Source organism: Idiotropiscis lumnitzeri, chromosome 1, assembly GCF_059441095.1.
Source record: "Idiotropiscis lumnitzeri isolate Australia: NSW breed Sydney's pygmy pipehorse chromosome 1, RoL_Ilum_1.0, whole genome shotgun sequence".
In the NCBI taxonomy this organism is placed as follows: domain Eukaryota; kingdom Metazoa; phylum Chordata; class Actinopteri; order Syngnathiformes; family Syngnathidae; genus Idiotropiscis; species Idiotropiscis lumnitzeri.
The window spans coordinates 43,282,034-43,302,387 of NC_142391.1; the positions used below are offsets into that span (position 1 = coordinate 43,282,034).

The following is a 20,354-nucleotide window of genomic DNA, read 5'->3' on the forward strand; positions in this document are numbered from 1 at the left end:
TAATTTGGTAATAAAGTAGAACATATGACATGTAATGGGAATTGGAAAGAAACCAAAAACAAATTCCGGGTGATGGATTGACAGACTGCAGCACGGTGGGCGACTGGTTAGCACGATGGCCTCACAGCGCAGTTGTGAGTTTGATTCCGGCCTCGGCCTACCAGTGTGGAGTTTGCATGTTTTCCCCGTGCCTGCGTGGGTTTCCTCCCACATTCCAAAAACATGCATGGTAGGTTGATTGGACACTCTAAATTGCCCCTAGGTGTGAGTGTGAGCGGATGGTTGTTCGTCTACGTGTGTCCTGCAATTGGATGGCGATCAGTTTATGGTGTACCCCACCTAATGCCCGATGACAGCTAAGATAGGCTCCAGCAACCCCTGCGACCCTTGTGAGGACAAGCGGTCCAGATAATGGATGGATGGATGGACTTTTAAGGGACTAACCGATGAACTACCTGCTGGACTGAATGACGGCCCAACCAACTGACGATTATAGGCAGGTTTGGTTTGAAAAAATTATGTGCTGACGAATGGTGAACGAGTACCCAGGCCGCTGGCGGATGACGAATGCTGGACTGGTAAACTGAAGTAAAATACTCACTTGTGTGTAATTCTTTTCATTGTCCGTTTTATTTCCCAGTAAACTCCAACATAGGTGTCATAGGAACATGATGTGTTCAGGCAATTTTCACATCACGAACTTGAACGAAACTGAGGAACCTAATTGTTGAAGCTTTATAGGTGGAATTATTTCCAATTCTTGCTTGATGTACAACTTCACCTTCTAGGACCGACATATCATCTTTTTTGGTGGCAGCACTTTCATAACAGCCAACTTGCGTCATGAACGTACGTCGTCATACGCATGCGCAGCACAAGCACACACACAAACACGCGCACACGCACACGCACACACACAGCATGGTGAAATCGAGATATAAAATCTAACAATAAGAACATTACGGACTGTGGGGCCGAGAGGTGTATGAAACATCTAACTTTTTTACCTGTCACGACCGAGACAAAAACAGAGCAGGCTTGGAGAACGGGGAGTGTGACTGCTCATGTATCTTGTGAGTTCTCACGGCTTTTGAATTGTCAACCATGGCAACATTTAACAACCAACACAACCACAGGTCACCAGATTGACTAGCAATGTTCAGTTTTTTTCCCCTGTCGGAGAAGCCCCTTCTGTTGTCTACGCAAAGTTACCCCCCGCACACAGAGACATGCAGCGTGCGTTTCCCTTATGCAAGAATTAAAACGAACTTTTGTCGGTGCATAGTCCAACAGTTTTTGGAAGTTTGGACTGACTGACGTTCCGTCAATATTGATGGAATGCCCGCCTTTGCAAATAGTCTGTATACAGTACATACAAACACATTTGAATTCACAATGGGGAAAGCTTTTGTATTAAATCAATTAAAGAATATAAACAAATATTGTATTAATTGTTATTGTATTTACTGATACTAGCACACAAATGCATATGGAGTGAAAAGATAGTTTGGGCTATTTTCAGACATCTATGCAAGCTTTGACATTTCATCAAAGTGGGTCATCATTGCAACTATAATGAATCCAAGCTTAGTCTACAGTAGTTGGCACCCTCTAGCCATGACCCTCATCAAGGCCACTTCAGACCACTTGGAACAGAAGGCCTGCAGCCCTCTTTTCCAAACCCGTGTCTTATTTTTAATCATTCCAACCAGCATGGATGAACTGTGCCCTTTGGAACTGCCACTGAAATAGAATTTCAGGCAGCAAAATCCATTCAGACAAGAAGAACATGTCAAAGGCCTTCAAAGCTGCACCAAAAATGTTTACAGTATATTGTTTTTGAAACGAAAACACCAGCTAGCATTTATGACACAATCAGTGACAATGACAAGAAAAAAATAAATAAATAAATAAAACATACGTGAGCTTACCTCAATGCTGAAGTATCCTCGATCTACGTAGTCTCCGAGGAAGAGATACCTTGTATTACTCGGTGATCCTCCGACTTCAAATAACTTCATGAGGTCAAAGAACTGGCCGTGGACATCACCACACACTGGTAAAACAGAATAACAATGCAGTTAGTAAGATTGTTTGGTATACAGATACTTGTTGTTTTAAATATAAACAGTATTAAGAAATTGTTGTAAATTAATTAGTTATTATTCGCGGATGAATCAAAACGTTAATGACAGCTGGATTTGTTCATTTGTAAGCTGAATGAAAATTGTAACTTGTGTTTTACAGTGTTTCGCATTGCTAAATATTCGTGCAAATAGAGCCCTTGTATGTTTTAAATAATAATTGTTTACTATCATTTTTATGATTATTTTAATGATTGCATTGTACGATTCATGTACAGCACTTTGTTACGATTGCGGTTGTTGTTCAGGTGCTCTGATATTGACGTGAGTTGAGTAGGTAACAGAGCTAGGTTTTCTCTCTGATCGAGAAAAGATTCACATCCTCTAACTTTTTACACAATTTGTTGCATTACAACCTTATCTCCAAATTGATTCAATTCGTTTTACCACTTCACACCTATAATAACCCTATATAACAATATAAAATGTTTTCTTTTTTTTTGTACATTATTAAAAATATAACAACAAAGAAATCACATGTGCGTAACAATTTAGAGCTTCTCATGAGACAAACAGACAACTCAGTGAATGTGCTTGTGTGGCCCACCCAGAGACCAGATTGAAATCTATGGAACTATCTGAATAGCTTTGCACTCACATCCTCATCCAACCTGATGGAGCTTCGGAGGTGCTACAAAGAGTACCGGGCTCAACTGCCCAGTAATAGGTGTGGAAAGCTTGTAGTATATGATAAAAAATAAAATAATTCCTCTAGGCTGTAATTGGTGCAAAAGGTGTATTAACTACGTATTGATCAAATTAAACTCATTACTTATGAAAATGGGATTGTTTGAATATTTGACAGAAATTTTTTTTTACCATTTACCATATAACTTGTGGACCCTTGTTTGATAGCAATAACATCAACCAAACGTTTGCATAATGTACTTGCAGAGAAGACCTGCACCAGTGTCGGAAGGAATTATTGGACCAGTCCTCTTTACAAAACTGTTTTACTTCAACAATTTTTGGGGAGTGTCTGGTGTGAATCACTCGAATGAGGTCATGACTTCTCAATTGGGTTGAGGTCAGGACTCTGACTGGGCCACTGCAGAAGGCGTATTTATATTATCAGTTGCCATTCAGCGTTTTGTTGTCGAGTTACCCCTGTAATTTTAGCAACAGCAGGAGATTCATTCATTCAACACCTTTGTAAAGTTGACTTGAACGCCCCTGAAAGCAATGCTGACCTGTCAACGATCAAAGTTGCTTTGCACTATACCTGTGATAGGTGCCTCCACTTCCAGCATGCACTTCTCTTGGCGAAGGATGTTTGCTCCGTCATTGATGATCTTCAGCGCCACATCTTCCTCCACCCTGCCTTCTTTGACGAGGTGGTTTCGTAGCAGCTCTGCATTGGGCTTGCCATCTTCAAATAGCTCTTTTATGGTCAGTTTATGTTGTGGGGGGTATGGCACAGCTGTTGGGGGGGGGGAAACATTGTGTTATTTGGATAAAAAGGGAAAAGATGGTAGTCAAGTGATCCAGGTATGTGTTGAGCATTTATAGGAATGAGAAAGTACAGGGAAACCATATGAGTTAAGAAAGATTATGTGCATGACTTGAACAAAAGACCTGAATGAGGAAGAAATTGTGGAGGGAGCGGGGGCACATGCATCAGGATCAAGTATATGATACTGAGATGCATAATACACAGCATGAAGTTCTGCTCCTTATACGACCAGAAATCTGCGCCACACCACCTACACAATCCTTTTTGCCAACAGCAAAAAAAGGTCAGTGCTTTTGAGGCTGGAAGTTGAGTGCTTCATGATTAAAATGAAGCTAAAAGCCCATTTGTTTGCACTGTCTAATTTAGTCGCAAATGGCGTACTGCTAGGAAGACAACCAACAGGGCACAGCTATTGAACAATTTGTCACTCTCCAATTTAAAAAAAATAAATACTTGTTCGCGTTTTAAAGGAAAAGAAAAAAAAGAGAAACATACTTTTTTCATTGAACAGCAACAACTTTGTTCATTGTGTAGTTGAGCACACCCAAGCAAATTTGCATGTTCAATCAAGAAATCCTCTAAGTAGAACTACTCTCATTAAATGACATACACGCCTACACACATACATACAAACAAACAAACAAAAGACCATTTGTTCCTTCCAGCAGCCATCTCGAGTATGTCAGAGCTTTTAAGTAAACAGCCCCTGAATCTGGAAGCCCTTGCTAATAGAGGCTTTACCTAATCTGTTCTTAAAGCTTGCACCACCTCATCTTACAGCTCTTTTCACGGCCGTGCCTCGTAGGCTGAGGAGCACTTACTGGTTATTTATACCACACCAGTCAATAGATCTTTTTCATGAATATAATATAATATAATATAATATATTATATTATATTATATTATATATTATAATATAATATAATATAATATAATATAGTATAATATAATATAATATAATATAATATAATATAATATAATATAATTAGGGCTGTCAACATTAAAGCATTAACTCAGGTGAATAATCCCCAAAAAATTAACTCAGTTAAATATTTTAACTCAGTTAACTCAGTTTGGTTTACTTGAAAAATAATTTACGTACTTTGCAAATGTTGTGCCATTATAGCAGTACATCTTTAGCACGTCTCAGAACAAAACAGCGCATTCAAGTTACCACTGAGCCTTGCAAACCAACACTGCTGGAATGTGGCGCTTGTGGGCAGTTTTGAGAAATGTTTCGGAGCAAAATGGCTGCAAAGATGTCTCCATTTAGATCGTATTCAAGAATCAAAGAACGCTATTAGAACAGTCTTTGAATCAAATGTTCTTCATATTTGGTGATTTTGCATCAATTCCAAGATATTACTCAATTAAATATCTGTTACAAGCTTTGCAAAAAATAGTAGTTGAAAATTTTGATTTTATGGTGATTAATTAGTCAAAAAAAATCACTTGACAGCTCTAAATATAATATAATATAATATAATATAATTTAATATAATATAATACTATATAATACTATATAATACAATATAATATAATATAATATAATATAATATAATATAGGCACGGTGGTCGACTGGTTAGCTCGATGATTCTGGCCTCCCTGTGTGGAGTTTCCATGTTCTCCCCGTGCCAGCGTTCTCCCCCCCAAAAGAATGCATGGTGCTTTGATTGGACACTCTAAAACCCTGGGATTGGATGGCAACCACGTGAGGAGAAGCGGTTCAGGTATCGATTACATTTAAATCGTAGCTTCACTTACTTTTACCTTCTACCTTCATTGCATATACGAAAATGATGTGCTTTAAACGGCAACACTTGGCTGAAAGGTCAGCCTTGCTCCAAGTCCAGGGCTCAGAATAGTTACGAGTCCAACTTTAACATTTCGACAAGCCGACCTCCTGGTCTTGTATTTATCCGAAATTGATGCACACGGGCCAGCCCGCTTACACTGCAACGCCCCTGTATCTATGGCTGGACAGCGTGCAACGCGGAGGTCCAGAGAGGGTGACCACATCCCACATCCTCAGTACAGGCGAATGCTACAGCTGGTGCTCCATGCTGCCTGCGTTGTGCTGTTGTTGTTGTTGTTGTTGAGCAACGAGATAATTCGGGCCAATTGTATCTCGTTGTTGCCAGGAACACTTCGTTGGGCCAAACACCTCGTGAAGGTGGTTCCTGTAGTTGGGCTGCTTGTGCTGTTGAGTGCTTTTTGGCTGGCGGTATGGAGCTACTCCTACTCCAATGCACGAGTGGCCAGGCGTCCGAGACATAGAGCTGATCTCCTTTTGTTAATAGCAAATCTTGACTGGTTAGCAATCGAAAGCTAATTCTACCTCAACAAGCCACGGGAGCGAGCGTGAGAAACAGCTATGGCAACCTGCCAGTCTGACTATGGAGATAATGTAAAACTTCAGCATCGCTGTTTTAGTGTTGACATTCTTACACACAGACGCATTACATATGAGTAAATGTTCAGCCCAATGAAGTGTCCCTTTAACAAAACTTTTGTGTCGGTTAATGTCCGAAATATAACCAGTCTGGGTTTGTGTTCGCCTTCTTGATCTTGTTTGCTTCATCTTGTGTTCAGTGGGGAAGCAATCGGCACGGTATTTTTGATTTTGTGGAGATGATCAAATGAGCTCATGTTTAATGTCAATAAATCCAAAAGATAGCGCAGCATGCTTTTATGCTTCCATAGGTTGAAATGGACACGAGTATTAACCTGCAATCAAATTTCCGTGGCGATTGATCGCCGTTTTAGACAACAGAACTGGCAAACCAAGCAATATTATAATGCTAGCCTCCCTGCTGTGATATAGGCAGCTGAGAGGGAATTGTAGCAACGAGCTCCAAAAGGGGGTGTGCCAATTTGTTTTAAATCTCATCATATAATAATTTATTTAATCTTTATTCAAAACGTTTTGCCTTTCTTCATTAGTATGCATAAATGCAAAATTTAATAGTAGTAAATTGATTTGCAAAAAATTGCCCACGGGTACAAACAAAAAAAATCCTTGTGAATACTATGAGGAGGAACATCCTTTTTTTTTTAGCAACATAACGTAGTATATTGCAACAAACTTAATTATGCATTTTATTTTTATATGATGCCAATGAGGGCTTGTGGCAAATATGTTGTTACTTTGAGTAGTGGTATTTTCCAGTTCATGAACGCATCACTCAAGAGAGAGGGAGTGAGATCTTTCTCCTTTGATGTCGAAGATGAGCAAACGCACACTCTTTTGGTTGTTAAGAAATGGGACAGACTAATGCCTCCTGAATCCATAGTCAACGCTACAATACCTTAGCGTACCATAAATTACATCGGGTAGGTGTGAGTGTTCCATTAAAGTTTCAACAAACACACACGGTTACCCGCGTGTGCTAACTACAGCAAGCTTCCAGACACGACTGAACGTGCCAGAAAGGAAATCAGGTATCAGCCATAACATGCTTCTTTTCCAGATGATTACAAACCCCTGTCGTGCAGCCACGAACGGGAGGGTTGCATCTTCAGTATTTGTGGGTGACATGTGCCGTAACTTTAGGTCTCTGTTGCTTACACCAGGTTACACTCCTTACCTACAATGCTTCTATTTACATCAGATGACCCGGATTAACATTTTGGCGGATGTGCGCCCTAGACAGGCAAACAGCCAGCAGGGAAAAGCACAGTACGAGGCTGTTTCAGGTGAAAAGCAATGCGTCAAATCAATGACATATTTTTTGTCAACAATTTGGATTCCAAACCGCTTGTGCTCACGAGGGTCACAGGCGTGTTAGGGCCTATCCGAGCAGTATTTGGGCAGCAGGTGGGGTACATCCTGAAATGGTCACCAGCCAATTGCTGGGCACACAAAGAATATTGTTAGTTACCTGCTTGATTTATTTTGTCGTTGGCTTTTCAAATTATATTTAAAGTTGTGTTTTCCTTTCCTCATAATTCAAGTATACAAGGATCCAACGACATTTTTTTTGTCATACTAACACACATTTTCACATGACATGCCACGAAATACAATAGGTTTAAATAATTTACGATAAACTAAAAAAATTAGTGGAATGCTAATTCAGTGCGTCAGTGTATGCAAAGATGCAAGGCATCAAAGGTGGCGATGAAATTGTAGGGCGTACCCTCAACATAGTGATTTCTGGTCAGCTGACAAAAACGCTCCATTCAAGCTGGGAGTGCGCAGAGTCGCACACGTTAGTCTTAGTGCTTCTTGGCCGGCCACTGTCACGAGGACGTTGAAGGGAATAAAGCATCAGCACAGAGGTATCTGGCATCTCTGCCAGGTCGACTCTCCGTACACAGGGCCGGCTTGTGTCCAGGCCTGGCTGCTGGCATCGCTAAATGTATGAAGCTACAACCACTCATTACCAAAATTCCTATGCAAATTCATACTCATGACCACTTTAAATTCTGAAAATGTAAAAAAAAAAAATAAATTAAAAAAAAAAATCAGCCTAATATATACTAAAATATATAGTGATTATTGTGAAGGTGGTATATATATATATATATATATATATATATATATATATATATATATATATATATATATATATATATCCTCATTGGAGTGCACAGTGTCCATAAATTAACTAGAAATTTAAAGGGCTGTGCATATGAATTTTGGTGACGACTGGTCATGGCTTTCAGACATAGGCGACATGAAACGGTTTTACACATTTAGTCAGTGGGGACAGTTCTCTGCGGAGCCTCGTTAGCCACAGCGAGACAGGGAAGTTGGAGCCATTACCCCAAGACAATGATGTCCGCGGAAGGAGGGAGGAGGAATCAAAGTCCGAGCCCGAGGTGTCTTACTGATGTTATAGGCAGCATCGCAATTCAGAGGTGTCAAGTAGCTAAGTTAAAAGACTTTGTTACCTTACTTAAGTAGAAATTTGGGGTACTTACACTTTCGTGGAGTAGTTATTTTTCAGTGTCTACTCCTTACATTTTTACCAAGATACTTGTACTTTCTACTCCTTACACACAGAAAAAGCCTTGTTAGATTTTATTTTGGATTGTGTTCATTCCTGTTTATCATTGTTCAAAACACCAATCCGGAAAAATCGTGCCAGGACAGATTTATTTTGATAGTGAATCTATATCACACAAAGGGCATGACACAGGTAGGAAACATTTAAGGCAGCAAATGCGTTGAGCATGAAGAACACACAAACACACAATAAAAACAGAATTTAACAAAGGTAAATACGAAGTCTGTCGCCAAATGTGGCCAGAGTAGCCTGTTCAAACACAGATAGAGAAGTAGCTCTGTCTGTAATTGAACAGCAGCACTTGATTCAAACAGAGTGCATGGAAATAACACAAGCATAAATGTTTGCTCTCTCAACAGAGTGAAGTAAGCTTTTGCACCCCAGTGAGGAAAATAATGTTTTGTTAAAAATAAATAGGTACCTCCGTTCTAAGTAGGGTGTCTTATTAGAGAGCGCCTGGCTTAATTAGCATTAATGTTTGATGAACTCTTCAAAACGACAGACACGCAACGGGCTACTGCTGCACTGCATCAACACCCACACTGTCTGGCATGACAACAAACGACTCGTGAAACAAAAGCACTACTATCCACCATTCTGCCCACTGTGGACAGCGCTTGGCCAGTGTTATGAACCAGTGCCTAAAATATGTTTGCTATTGTTCAAAAATCAATACGACTCACAGAATTGAATTATAAAGATGCGGCTGGATAGAGATGAATGGAGCAGACTGTGGCTGGGTGAATTATAAAACCACTTCAGATTGCGCTAATTATCAGTGAATGCATTATCCTTGCATGGTAATTAGCCAATCCTTGGGTTTATTCCTCATCACTGTGAGTCAAACCTGGTGTGGTGGTAGCAAGCAAAATCCGCTCTTATGCCATTTTTTATTTCATTTCAAACAGCAGAAGATCTCCTTCAGAAGCTTTAAGAAATTTGGACACATGTACGTCCGGACTAAATAAGATATGTTTTTTAAATAAATGGCTAACAAAAAACATCAGAATTGTTTTGAGGGGGCTGAACTGTTTCATGAAAATCAGACATTGCTCACAACACTCCCCACAATTGTTGCCCCAAGGCCAAATTTGGAGTCGTTAGATTTGACACGAGCCATATTTACCATGAAATGGACATTGTAAAAAGAAAAAAATTTCAGCTTTGTCTGCTTCAATTTGGCACAGTACACAATAGATTGTGCAGGGTTCGCGGTTAACCGCTTCCCGATTGCCCGGGGCAAGTGAAATTTGGCCACGGGCAAGGTAAAATTATGGGCAACTTACCCGACCGGGCAAGCATTTTTTAAAGCAGCCAAATATCTTTAATTTCGACGAAAACTGTGGTGTGATCTGTTTGTGTGCACTGTATGGTGATGGTTTAACCCAGACACCCCCTTATGTTGTCGTATGGTCCATTGGCCTTATCGGGGCAATGGGCGGGCGCTACCGGGATCAGTTAGTTCAGTGAATGTCGAGTTAAAGTGAACGTCAATAAATCCCACAGTATTGGAACTCGCTGTAGTTGCATCCTCATTTGAAGTTTGAAAAACACAACAAAAACCTACAATATTTCGGCCGAAAATTGACAGCCGAAAGTTTTCTTACCTTCTGCGCATGTTTACAAGTGGCAACGAGTTTGTTCAAATCCGAACATTTCGGATTCCTCTGATATGACTAAAATAGCTCGAATATTTTTAAGTAGACAATTCAGTTGTGAGTCAGGAAGGGAGTAATATTTGATTATTGTCTGTTAATTCATTAGCTCCATGATGTGACCTGACATAGTGTCAGTGACTGTGTTCTGTTTATGCTCTGAAACTTATGGAGGCAGCACCACAGGTAATGGTCTTAAAGGAATACACAAATTTCCCACACTCATACTTTACACATGTGATTACTCAATTAATAGGCTCTCTTGGACTTAAAATTGATAATCTGGATTGCTGTAATATCATTTTCCCAATTTAACGTGCAGATTTGTTAATTATTAAAACTACAATTAACATTTTCAATAACTGCACAGGATGATACATGCTGTTGTGAGCAAGGTTTCATGGTTGATGATGAAAACAAGATTAATTTATGCTTATCAGATTATATGTTTATTTACATTTGTGGCACACATTTACAACCATAAACATTTTATTCTTAGTCTAGCTTTCACAGGACCAGTTTTACCTGCCAGCCCGCCAGCTCCTTACGGACATATGCTTCATTGACTGTTTCTTAATGCCTGCAACGTCTGCAACATAGAACTCATGAAGCAATAGCAGCAGACACCTAATTAATGTGTTAATACATGATACATTTTTATATAAGCAACCCTTATGATTGTAATGTATTTTTAATTCTTTCTAGGCAGGAACTGTCCGAACAAAAAATTCATGCAATTTGTAATTAGACACTTTGTCATACAAAAGGTCACTCAGGGCAAGGTAATTTCATCTTCGGGCAAGAGAAAAAAAATTGTCACTTGCCCAAGTTGGGCAAGTAATTTGGCCACTCGGGCAAGGCAAATTTTAGTGGCACTTGCCCTATGGGCAAGCAGTTTTTAAAGTTAACTTCGAACCCTGATTGTGGCTAGGTTGTCAAAAGTTGTAACTTCTTTGTACATCTTCCATCAACATGAGGAATTAACGCTAAATGCTGGATGTTTTCATTTGACCGTTTAGGATTCACACATTTTATAAAAGGCAGATTAAAACTTTAGCTGTTCACAATGGGTATTCTTGCAAGCCTCTGGAACATAATTTTCTCACTGGAATCGGGTTTGAATTTCCCGCGCTCTTTCTCCAGATGACATCATGGGCGTTCTTGTTGCAGTCTCACAGAGTCACGACAAGAAGCTATTTTTTGCGATAATGGATTCTAGCTCTGTTCAGAAGAGACCAAAGACCAGTTTCTCAAAGGAAGGCCAAAAAAAATACATTACACGTGCATGTGAACAAAGGAGTGTGCAATTTCACTTTTCGTCCGCAGGTAGCAGTAGTGATTAGAAATTCAAAATACTGCGCAGTGCAGCTGTAAAATGTCAAATGTCTATTCTCTGCTGAATTATTTGTTTTTATGACTCTCTGTGTCATTTTCGTTAAAGTGAGATTAATTGCATTTGCAATATAATCGCCATTCAAGAATGCATGATTTTGTAATTGCAAAGGCTGCAGTTTAAAGGATCTTTACTTTATTGGGAGAGTGGGATTCACAGAACAATAAGCTAACACTGCAGCGCTAGCTTTCATCCGCGCTAGCTTTCAGCTTTCTAACATGCTTGATCATTTTCACCTCGCATGGGTAAAACTTCCAGTGTGTGGGGAAAAAAAATAATTGTGTATATGTGTTGTCTATTTTGTGACGTTTAGGCTGCCGTCGTATATCATGTTTCATGAAACAGTGGTATGTTGGAAGTGACAAAGATACAGATTTGTTTACATTATCGTTGTACTTTGAACTTGAGTTTGTGTCTTCACAGTGTAGTATCAATATAATATCCACTTGTGTGTCAGAATTATGTTGTGGTGGTGAATGATTATAAAACTGCACATCAAAATATTTATTAAGTTTATTACTCTTAATGTAGGAGATAAACTGTTTTACATATTAATTAATGCTTAATTTGCTTTTACCTCGGTATTCTACAATGCAGATCAGATCGAATATTAATTGTTGCAATATAGATTGTCGAAAAATGCATTAGTAAAGGACATTTAAAAACAAAAATTTGCAAATAGTGTAACAATTTTTAAGTAAAAAAAAATTACAATTAGATTACTTTCTATAATCACTCAGCACGAGATGGAATGTTGATTGATAAAGGGTAATTTTATTCAATCCTTCACCTGGCACCCCTACAGCCCTGGCAGCAGCATAAACAAATCCATGCGGCATTCGGTCACATGACGTCAAGAGCCTACCGTACTGGCATTGAGATCGGCCACCTGGAGTGCGCTTTGTGAAATAATAAAGCCAAAATGCCTGACAGAAATTTCAACAAATGGCAGATTATGAAACAATTAAGGCTTTTAAGATTTAATACGACCGTGGCGCGGCCCAGGTAAGCACGTTGGTAAAGGCGTGCCTACTAGACAGCCAAAGCAGCTACCGGTACTTCCGAAATTTGACACAGATTACATTGTATTTCCATGGATTTAATGACGATCCCATTTTAATTAAACATATTGGTTTTGGGCTTTCCCTTAATCAGTAATGGTTCCTAAGTAATGTCACCCTTTTTCCTTCTCAGGTTCCTCTGTTCTCTTGACCAGCATGTGGCTGGCCATGTTGGGAAGATCACTGGGGAGATTCTTTCCACAATTAACTCACTCACTCTCTACTGGCTCACACTTCAGCATTCCAGTCCCCTGGCAGAACACTCTCAGAGTGCCCTTGCAGACAGACAGGGATGTGGGCTGTGTCTCTCAGTAGTAGTACTGGTGGCCTAAATTGGGTTGGGTTCTCTCTCCTGGGAGTTACCTCAGCCTTGGCCCTGCCCGTCTTGGGTAGACACAACAAATGGTGTCCTGCCGTACTGCTCAATGAAGCAGAGAGCCCACAGGGTTAAAGAATCCTTCTTGTCAAGTTCTGCTAGCAACCTGATCAGACCTTGGGTATTCCCGTGAGCGAGCATGGCCCTGAAGAATTAGGTATTCATCTCTCCTAAATGTCAAGGACAGTGAGCACCAATATAGGACTTTGACTCTCCATTGATTTATGCTGAAATGCCAAGTACATAAACAAAATAACTGCAGAGTAGATGATGCGGTTATTAAGTTTCGCGCTATCATTTTCCAGAGTATGCATTGGTAGAACAGGTGATCTGCATTTACAATGTGTCAGACGTTTTTCATTTCAGCACCAATTCTGCAGACAATGTGAGGGAGCGGTTCTTGTAAATAAATCAAAGAGCAACACGAGGTACTAAAGGAAAAGAAAAAGACAGAATGAGTGACACTGAAGACCATCACTCACCTTTAATGAGCCGCTCCGTTGTGGATTGCTTCTCTGGTTTATCTTTATCCTTTCCTGACATCTTCGCTTTGTTTGTATTTCGCAGTTGAAATCTTGCACTGTTCTCCTCCCGGCTAGCTTGAGACAGAGTCGCACATCGATGTCGTGGGCTTTACTTTCGGTTTAAATGTTGATCTTTCAAACAAACAGTGCGAGGGCGAAAAAGGAAAGAAAATGCTCGCGTATGAGCTCCAGCTCTTTGTGGTGTGCTAGCTTACTTGCAGCAACATTAGTGCTGGAGAAGAATTGCGGTGTGTAATTGTTTGCAGAAACAAAAGCGTATAACACGGAGGGAGCTCCTTTGCTTGGTAATCACTGCCAACTATACCAATAAAAAAAATCTGGATATTACCTAGAGCGATGGGTGCCGTTGCAAAATAATCCGATTGAGTTACTCTATTTTTCGCTAGTTAGCCAGCAAACATTGTAATGTAGTGGCAAGTGGGCGAACAGGAAAAGACGGCAAATGCAGACTGGTGATTCATCTTCAAGGTACAAGCCGTTCCCTGAAGGAAAATGACAACCTTCAGGTAAGCACACACAAAAGCGTCAAATCGTTCCAAGATAGCGAGCTTGTTTTGACAGTCTATCCTCCTCCACAGATTAAAGTGTAATCTGACAGTGTGGAGCAGCGGTGGATTTCCTACAACATGGTGGAGCCGCTGTGACGTGACTATGGAAACGTGACACGTGGGTTAAGGGTGCGTTCACAAACACTACGCTTTCTTGGCTAACACAATTAACACAAGGAATTCACTCTAATTGTCAATGTTCTCTCGAAGATTTACTAAAATGCGCGTTTGTTACTTATTTTTTACTTGCATTTGTTTGGTGCTGCTTTGGAATAACTAATTCGTGTCGTGGACAATAACCACAGATTGTCAAAAATACCCACAAACGATTCAGGGTATTTACTTATGTTTTGGGAGAAGGAGAAACAGTGCAGACTTGTTAGCACGTCCGCCTCACTGTGCAGAGGTCGTGGGTTCAAGTCCAGCCCTGGCCTTCTTGTATGGCACTTGCATGTTATTCATGGGCCTCCGAGGGGTTTCTCTAGCCCGGATACTCCGGTCCCTTCCGCATTCCAAATCTATGCGGGATAGGTTAATGTCTCTAGGTATGATTTTGAGTGTTTGTTTGTCTTTATGCACCCTACGATTGGATGGCAACCAGTTCAGGCCGTACCCTGCCTGGATAATGGCTGGATGAGTTTCAGGGTGAAATTTCAGAATTACATTAAAATACATTATGTCTACAGTATTTAAAGGAGGACTAGACCCAAGATGGCCATTTTTTCACCAACAAGCTCAGTGATGATCAGGAAACTGAAATTAGTTATCATTTACTTTTTTAACTATTCTTTTAGGCAAGATTAGGGGTGGCACGGTGGCCCGACTGGTTAGCACGATGGCCTCACAATACGGAGGCCTTGGTTTCGATTCTGGCCCCGGCCTTCCTGTCTTCACAGGAAAATTAAAAATTCATATTATTGATCCCAAAAAAAAATCCAGGGGAGTCCACTAATTACTGTACATGAATTTTTTGCAACTCTTCCAATTTTTCTTTTGCAACCTGCTGATAATTATCATAGAAAAACACAAAGCACAATTATTTATTGGTGATAATGACGATCAAGAATTCCACCTACAAAGCTTCAACAATTAGTGTCCTCTGTTCCCAAACGTTTATTGAATGTTGTTAAAAGAAAAGGTGACGTGAAGTGGTAAACATGACCCTGTTGATCCCTATTCTGGAATGTGTTGCAGCCACAGGATTATGATTATTAATGATAATTTGCGAAAAATAACTATCAATTTGATCCTTTGATATTTTAACATTGTGGAGTAATCAATTAAATATAGATTGAACATGAGTTGCAAAACATTGTCTTCTATTTCAATTTCACACAACATCCCAACTTCATTGGAATTGATTTGGTAGGACGAGCATTTCTTTCAGGTCTTTACAAAGAATTACATATTAGGAATAATAACTTAAATCGGATGATAAACATTACCTTTCATAAAATGTTTGCATGTCCCATATGTTCGACTGAGTATTAAGTGATAGGAGCCTGTGTCTCACTCGTTGATCAAGTCATGTCCCAGGCTGACTCATGCATTATCAATTCAAGACACTAGATGGCCGTCTTGTTCAATATAAGTAAATTAACCGTACAGCTGCCGGTAGCTACAGCACCTGAAAGAGGGATGCATTGTCATTATCAGCATGCACTAATTAGGAAATACCCCAATTGATACAAAAATTTGCGATTTATTGAACTTGAAAGTAGCATAAAATTCCACCTAAACATTCAGAATAAGTAAACACCTAAACAGTACAGTGAAAAAAACCAAACTCACCAACCACAAAAAAAAAACACACAAAAAAAAGAAAACATGGCTACGTGAATCAGGTCTGCTGAACAGCAGCTAAATTAAATGTTAAGAGTAGTTTTCGGACTAAGCACAAAGGCCATGCACAAAATAATTATTCTATATTGATTTGAAATGCTTTTTCATCAAGTCATTGATGAATTAGCTTCCAATTTTGTATTGTTACACTATTGTCTTATCTGGAAGGTAAATACTACTGACGTGACAATATTTCAGAGCCCTGTTATTCCACGCACTGGATTAAAAATATCACAAAAATAAAAATAAACAGCACATGCAAAAATATTTGAAGTCACGCCAGGCATACCTCAGCACAACATGGGAAGAATGGGGGAGATCACAAGCACCAGTCGGCTCAAAGCCTGCTGAGGATGTCACACTGGCACATGCTAATTGGTCTGGCCTTCTGCTTCTTGCGAAAGCAGACATTGACAGTCCAAAGTCACAAGCTGCTCTTTTCAAATTTCTCAACTAGCCAAGTCCATTGAGTAGAATAGAGAAAATGGGGCAGTCGGCAGGACGTGGTTGACGCCACTAAACGTGTAGGCACTCGCGGCTCTTAAACAGTGCACAGCAACAGGTGTACGGGTGAAAAGTGATGTTCTAGTTAAACCACAAAATGACTAATTCCAAAGCTTGGCTAGTCCTGCAAGTCCCTCTTCAAGAAATCGGTTTTGCATGTGTGCAAATGTGTTTTTGATCCACAAATTACACATGGCAGACAATCTGACCAACGACCGTATTCACAAAAATCACTTTTAAAACACAGTGAAGCCTTTGGTACTCAGTGTAAGATAACACAAGTATATGTACGAGATCGACTTAATATGTTTGAGATCAACTAATTGTCAGAAGCTCCAGACCATACCAAAGGTGTTAAAGACAAAAGAAACAGAGAGCACTGTGCTAGAAGACAAACTAACAAAATTGTACTGTATGGCAATATACAAATCCTTCATCTTAAACCTGGTTCTAAAAGCCCAAATTATTTTTCAATAAAACAGTTCAGCCACCCATCTTCTCAAATCCCTTTTGACATCTGCCCTGACATTGGACTAAGTGCAAAAGTCACTCCTCGTGAACAAGGCAGGTCTGGAGTTTGGACCTTCTGAGACACATTTGCATTTTGATTCGTCAAACAAAGCTTTCCTGTACACACGTTGATCAGTCTAGATTGTTTATAGTAAACATAAATCTATTAAGCACTATTTAATAAAATGCTGCTGAAATTAAATGTTATTCTACGTACCATGTGAATGTGTATGTATATATATTAAAAAAAAATCACAGCATAGATGCTTTCCCCTGAATATAATCTGGGAAATGATATTTTTGTCATAACACAGTAAATATGGTCTCTCTGCTTGCATACACAAGTAATATTAGTATGCTGCAATTGGAAAACAATGACTAAGTAAACCTAGTTTCCTCCCAAGTTCTATCAAAGCTTAATAAGGAACAGGCCAACAGAGAGTGGAGAGACCAAAAACTAATGCGCTTACAGAGCTGAGGGCACTGCATAGAGGCAGGAAGTGCCAGTTTATGACAAGGTCAACAGCCCACACACTGCAGCTTGTGTCATTATAGGCTACACTGGGTTCTTCCTCTGTGGAGAATTGGGCCAAATGGCGGCCAGGCGGATCTCACCATGTTTTTTTTTGTTGTTGTTTGGAGTGTTGAGTGAGAGGTGTGCACATATCCCCACAATTACAAATTGACTTCAGACAAACGTCACCATTGCATACAGTGCTGGTCGTCCTTCTGGTCTGCCTGGGGAGTCGTCATAATCAAAGATGGCTAGCGCCATAGAAAATTGTTCACAAAGGAGCTCCAGTGGTAAAGTGTCCTCGGCACACACTGTAAACTCTTTAGTAGCAATGGCTTTAATTCACTGAATGATGAAGCCAGGCTGCGGGGCCACACGAGAAGGGGTTCTCTGTGGCAAAGCAGGCGGGTACTGTGCTAAGAAAGGATAGCCGGATGAAACATTCGGGTAGGGTTGACCCGTTCTGGGAGGAATTGGCGGATATGGTGATACTGCATAGTAGGTCGAAGACTGGGGCGGAACAGTTGGAACTTGATTTAGCTGTGGGGCCGTCTGGGATGGGGGTGCTGGAGGCTTCCTCCTGGGGTGAAGTAGAGGGGATGAGTCACTGCCTGCCTCAGTGAGGTGGGAGGATGAGGATCTGGCTCCAGCTGACATATCCTGAGATCGGGAGGTAGATACTGATGGGTGTGGAAGCTGCTGGCCCTTCAGCACCACCTCCTGCATCTTCTCGATCTTCACCCTTCTCAAGTGTGCCAACTTCCTCTGGTTCTGGTAGGAATCGATGAAGGCTTCAAGGGTCATGTCACCATCCAGGAAAGAATCAGCCATATTCTGTAGTAGTGAATAATACAGTTGGGAGATGCTTTTAATGTGCAACATGTATAATCAAACAAAAGATAGGTACTGCAAAGATTATGTCTGAGTATTTATCCCACACAAGTGTCTGCAGTAGCTGTTCTGCATTCTAATTTAAAAAATGTGAACACGTTTTTAATTTAGTTTACTAAAATATAACTACAGCTAATGCCTAGCACAACTACTACTTAAAATATCAGTATAGTATGTCAGCAGTTGATAAAATGATTGGCTCAGCTCAAAAGTAATGACAACCACATTTTAGCGTAAAAATAATTTGTAGATGAGAGTATCAGGCAGTGGATTTACCAGCAGGTCTCCGTAAATGAAGCAATGTATCTATGGAGACGGCGATATAATTACCTCCGTTTCCTCTTCTATTTTGGCTCCCTCTGCCTGCAGTAGAGCCAGAAGAATGTCCAGCGACGTGTTTCCTGATTTGTGATCTAAAAAAAAAAAAAAAAAAAGTATGACAATGACATAAATTCAAATTAAAGCTAGGACACCCAATAGATCTGAAAAGTGATGTGTACGGAGACTTCCATTTTTTAACAGTGAAAACTGCAACTGTTATTTTTAACACTAGACAAACCTATGGATTAATCTAACTACTGAATAATCTCTCTCTGAAATAATGCAAACATTATCACATCGATTTACTTGTCAAACCAAGCCTTCATCTGAGAATATATTTGGGTATGAAAACACATGCTTGTCACACGGAGCTGAGGCAAGTTATGCAAAATGTGCCACTCCTGGCCCTGTGACCAGCACATCCCAACAACCACAATTGCTTTTTGTTTGCCCAGAACTTGTTCCACTGAGTCAACTGAAACGATCACGTTACCTCTTAATATCTAAGGAAGGTATCTGTCAGGTTTGTGCACTAAGCAAGCCTGAAAGTCAACACCAGCAAATACTTTGGTCAACTCAACACCAAAGGGCCAAGTCGCCAGGCAGGTATTGGTACTGTTCATTTCCTACCTAAGATTAATCTTCACTTAACATGAAAAGTGAACAGATTTAGGACTGGTATTCACATAAATCGATTAATGACTGTTAAAAACCCTGCAAAGTAATTTGTGGTTTGTTTCTAAATACATTGAATATGTTCAAACAGATGAAAACTGAGACCGATTTAGGACTGAACTGCTGAGATGTGTGTATGTTCCCAACCGGCATTCTGATTAATATTGTGTTCAGCCGTTATTATCCATCTCAGGGAACAGCCATTTTGCCACTTGCAGTCGACTGAAAATGACATCACAGTTGCTCAGGTCTCGGGTAACAACCAATCACGACTCACCTGTTTTCTGGGTTTGGTCATGTGACATTTGCAAGATGGATGGATAAAACCGGGTGGATTTTGCTGCTCAATTCTCATTCCACGAACAAAATATTAATCATAATACCGTGTTGAAACTAGTGGGGGCTTATATGACATATTGAAAAGAAAAGTTTTGACCTCCTGTTTAAACCATTTCACCATCTCAGTTGTGCACATTTCTTGTGCATTCACTAACTAATGCCTCCATAATCAATGCAATGCTGTAATATGTTAGTGTTAGATAAAGATAACGATAAAAGATGTCCTTTAATAGTCCCACAATGGGGAAATTCGCATCAACTACACAGGGTAACCTGTGCATGGTAATGCTGGCTAACTTCTAGACAAGACTGCCCCTTTATCAAAAATGAAATCAAACATCAGCAACAACGTGCTTCTTTTTTAAATGCTCGTTTAAGCATCGCTTGCTGCCATGAAAGGGAAATTGGCATCAGATTAAGTATTTTTGGTGACACGGGTTAGCTGTGACACCACATTTCCCACAATGCTTCCTCTTACACCACGGATGACAGGATGCATGTGCATCACAGACAAGGCAAGTAGAAGCAGCGTGAGATGAGGGAGTTTCAACAGAAAAACAAAAGCATCAA

General features: G+C 40.1%; 2 protein-coding genes across 3 annotated transcripts in view; both read right to left on the reverse strand.

The window, feature by feature from the left end:
• ppp3cca (protein phosphatase 3, catalytic subunit, gamma isozyme, a) overlaps positions 1 to 14,268 on the reverse strand; it is a 39,373-nt gene extending 25,105 nt beyond the window's left edge. The window contains exons 1-3 of one of the 2 annotated variants that reach the window (XM_088301708.1): positions 13,578 to 14,268; positions 3,367 to 3,564; positions 1,932 to 2,056 (exon numbers count right to left, since the gene is read on the reverse strand). In XM_088301708.1, the coding sequence (XP_088157834.1) occupies positions 1,932 to 2,056; positions 3,367 to 3,564; positions 13,578 to 13,638 (384 nt within the window). In that variant the 5' untranslated portion in view covers positions 13,639 to 14,268. The remainder of the gene's footprint in view (positions 1 to 1,931; positions 2,057 to 3,366; positions 3,565 to 13,577) is intronic. The other variant, XM_088301698.1, reaches the window with a different exon arrangement.
• A 1,606-nt stretch (positions 14,269 to 15,874) lies between these two features.
• The window catches only part of vps37ba (VPS37B subunit of ESCRT-I a), a 20,253-nt gene continuing 15,773 nt past the window's right edge, over positions 15,875 to 20,354 (reverse strand). The window contains exons 3-4 of the mRNA XM_088301751.1: positions 18,780 to 18,862; positions 15,875 to 18,392 (exon numbers count right to left, since the gene is read on the reverse strand). Of these exons, the coding sequence (XP_088157877.1) occupies positions 17,901 to 18,392; positions 18,780 to 18,862 (575 nt within the window). The 3' untranslated portion in view covers positions 15,875 to 17,900. The remainder of the gene's footprint in view (positions 18,393 to 18,779; positions 18,863 to 20,354) is intronic.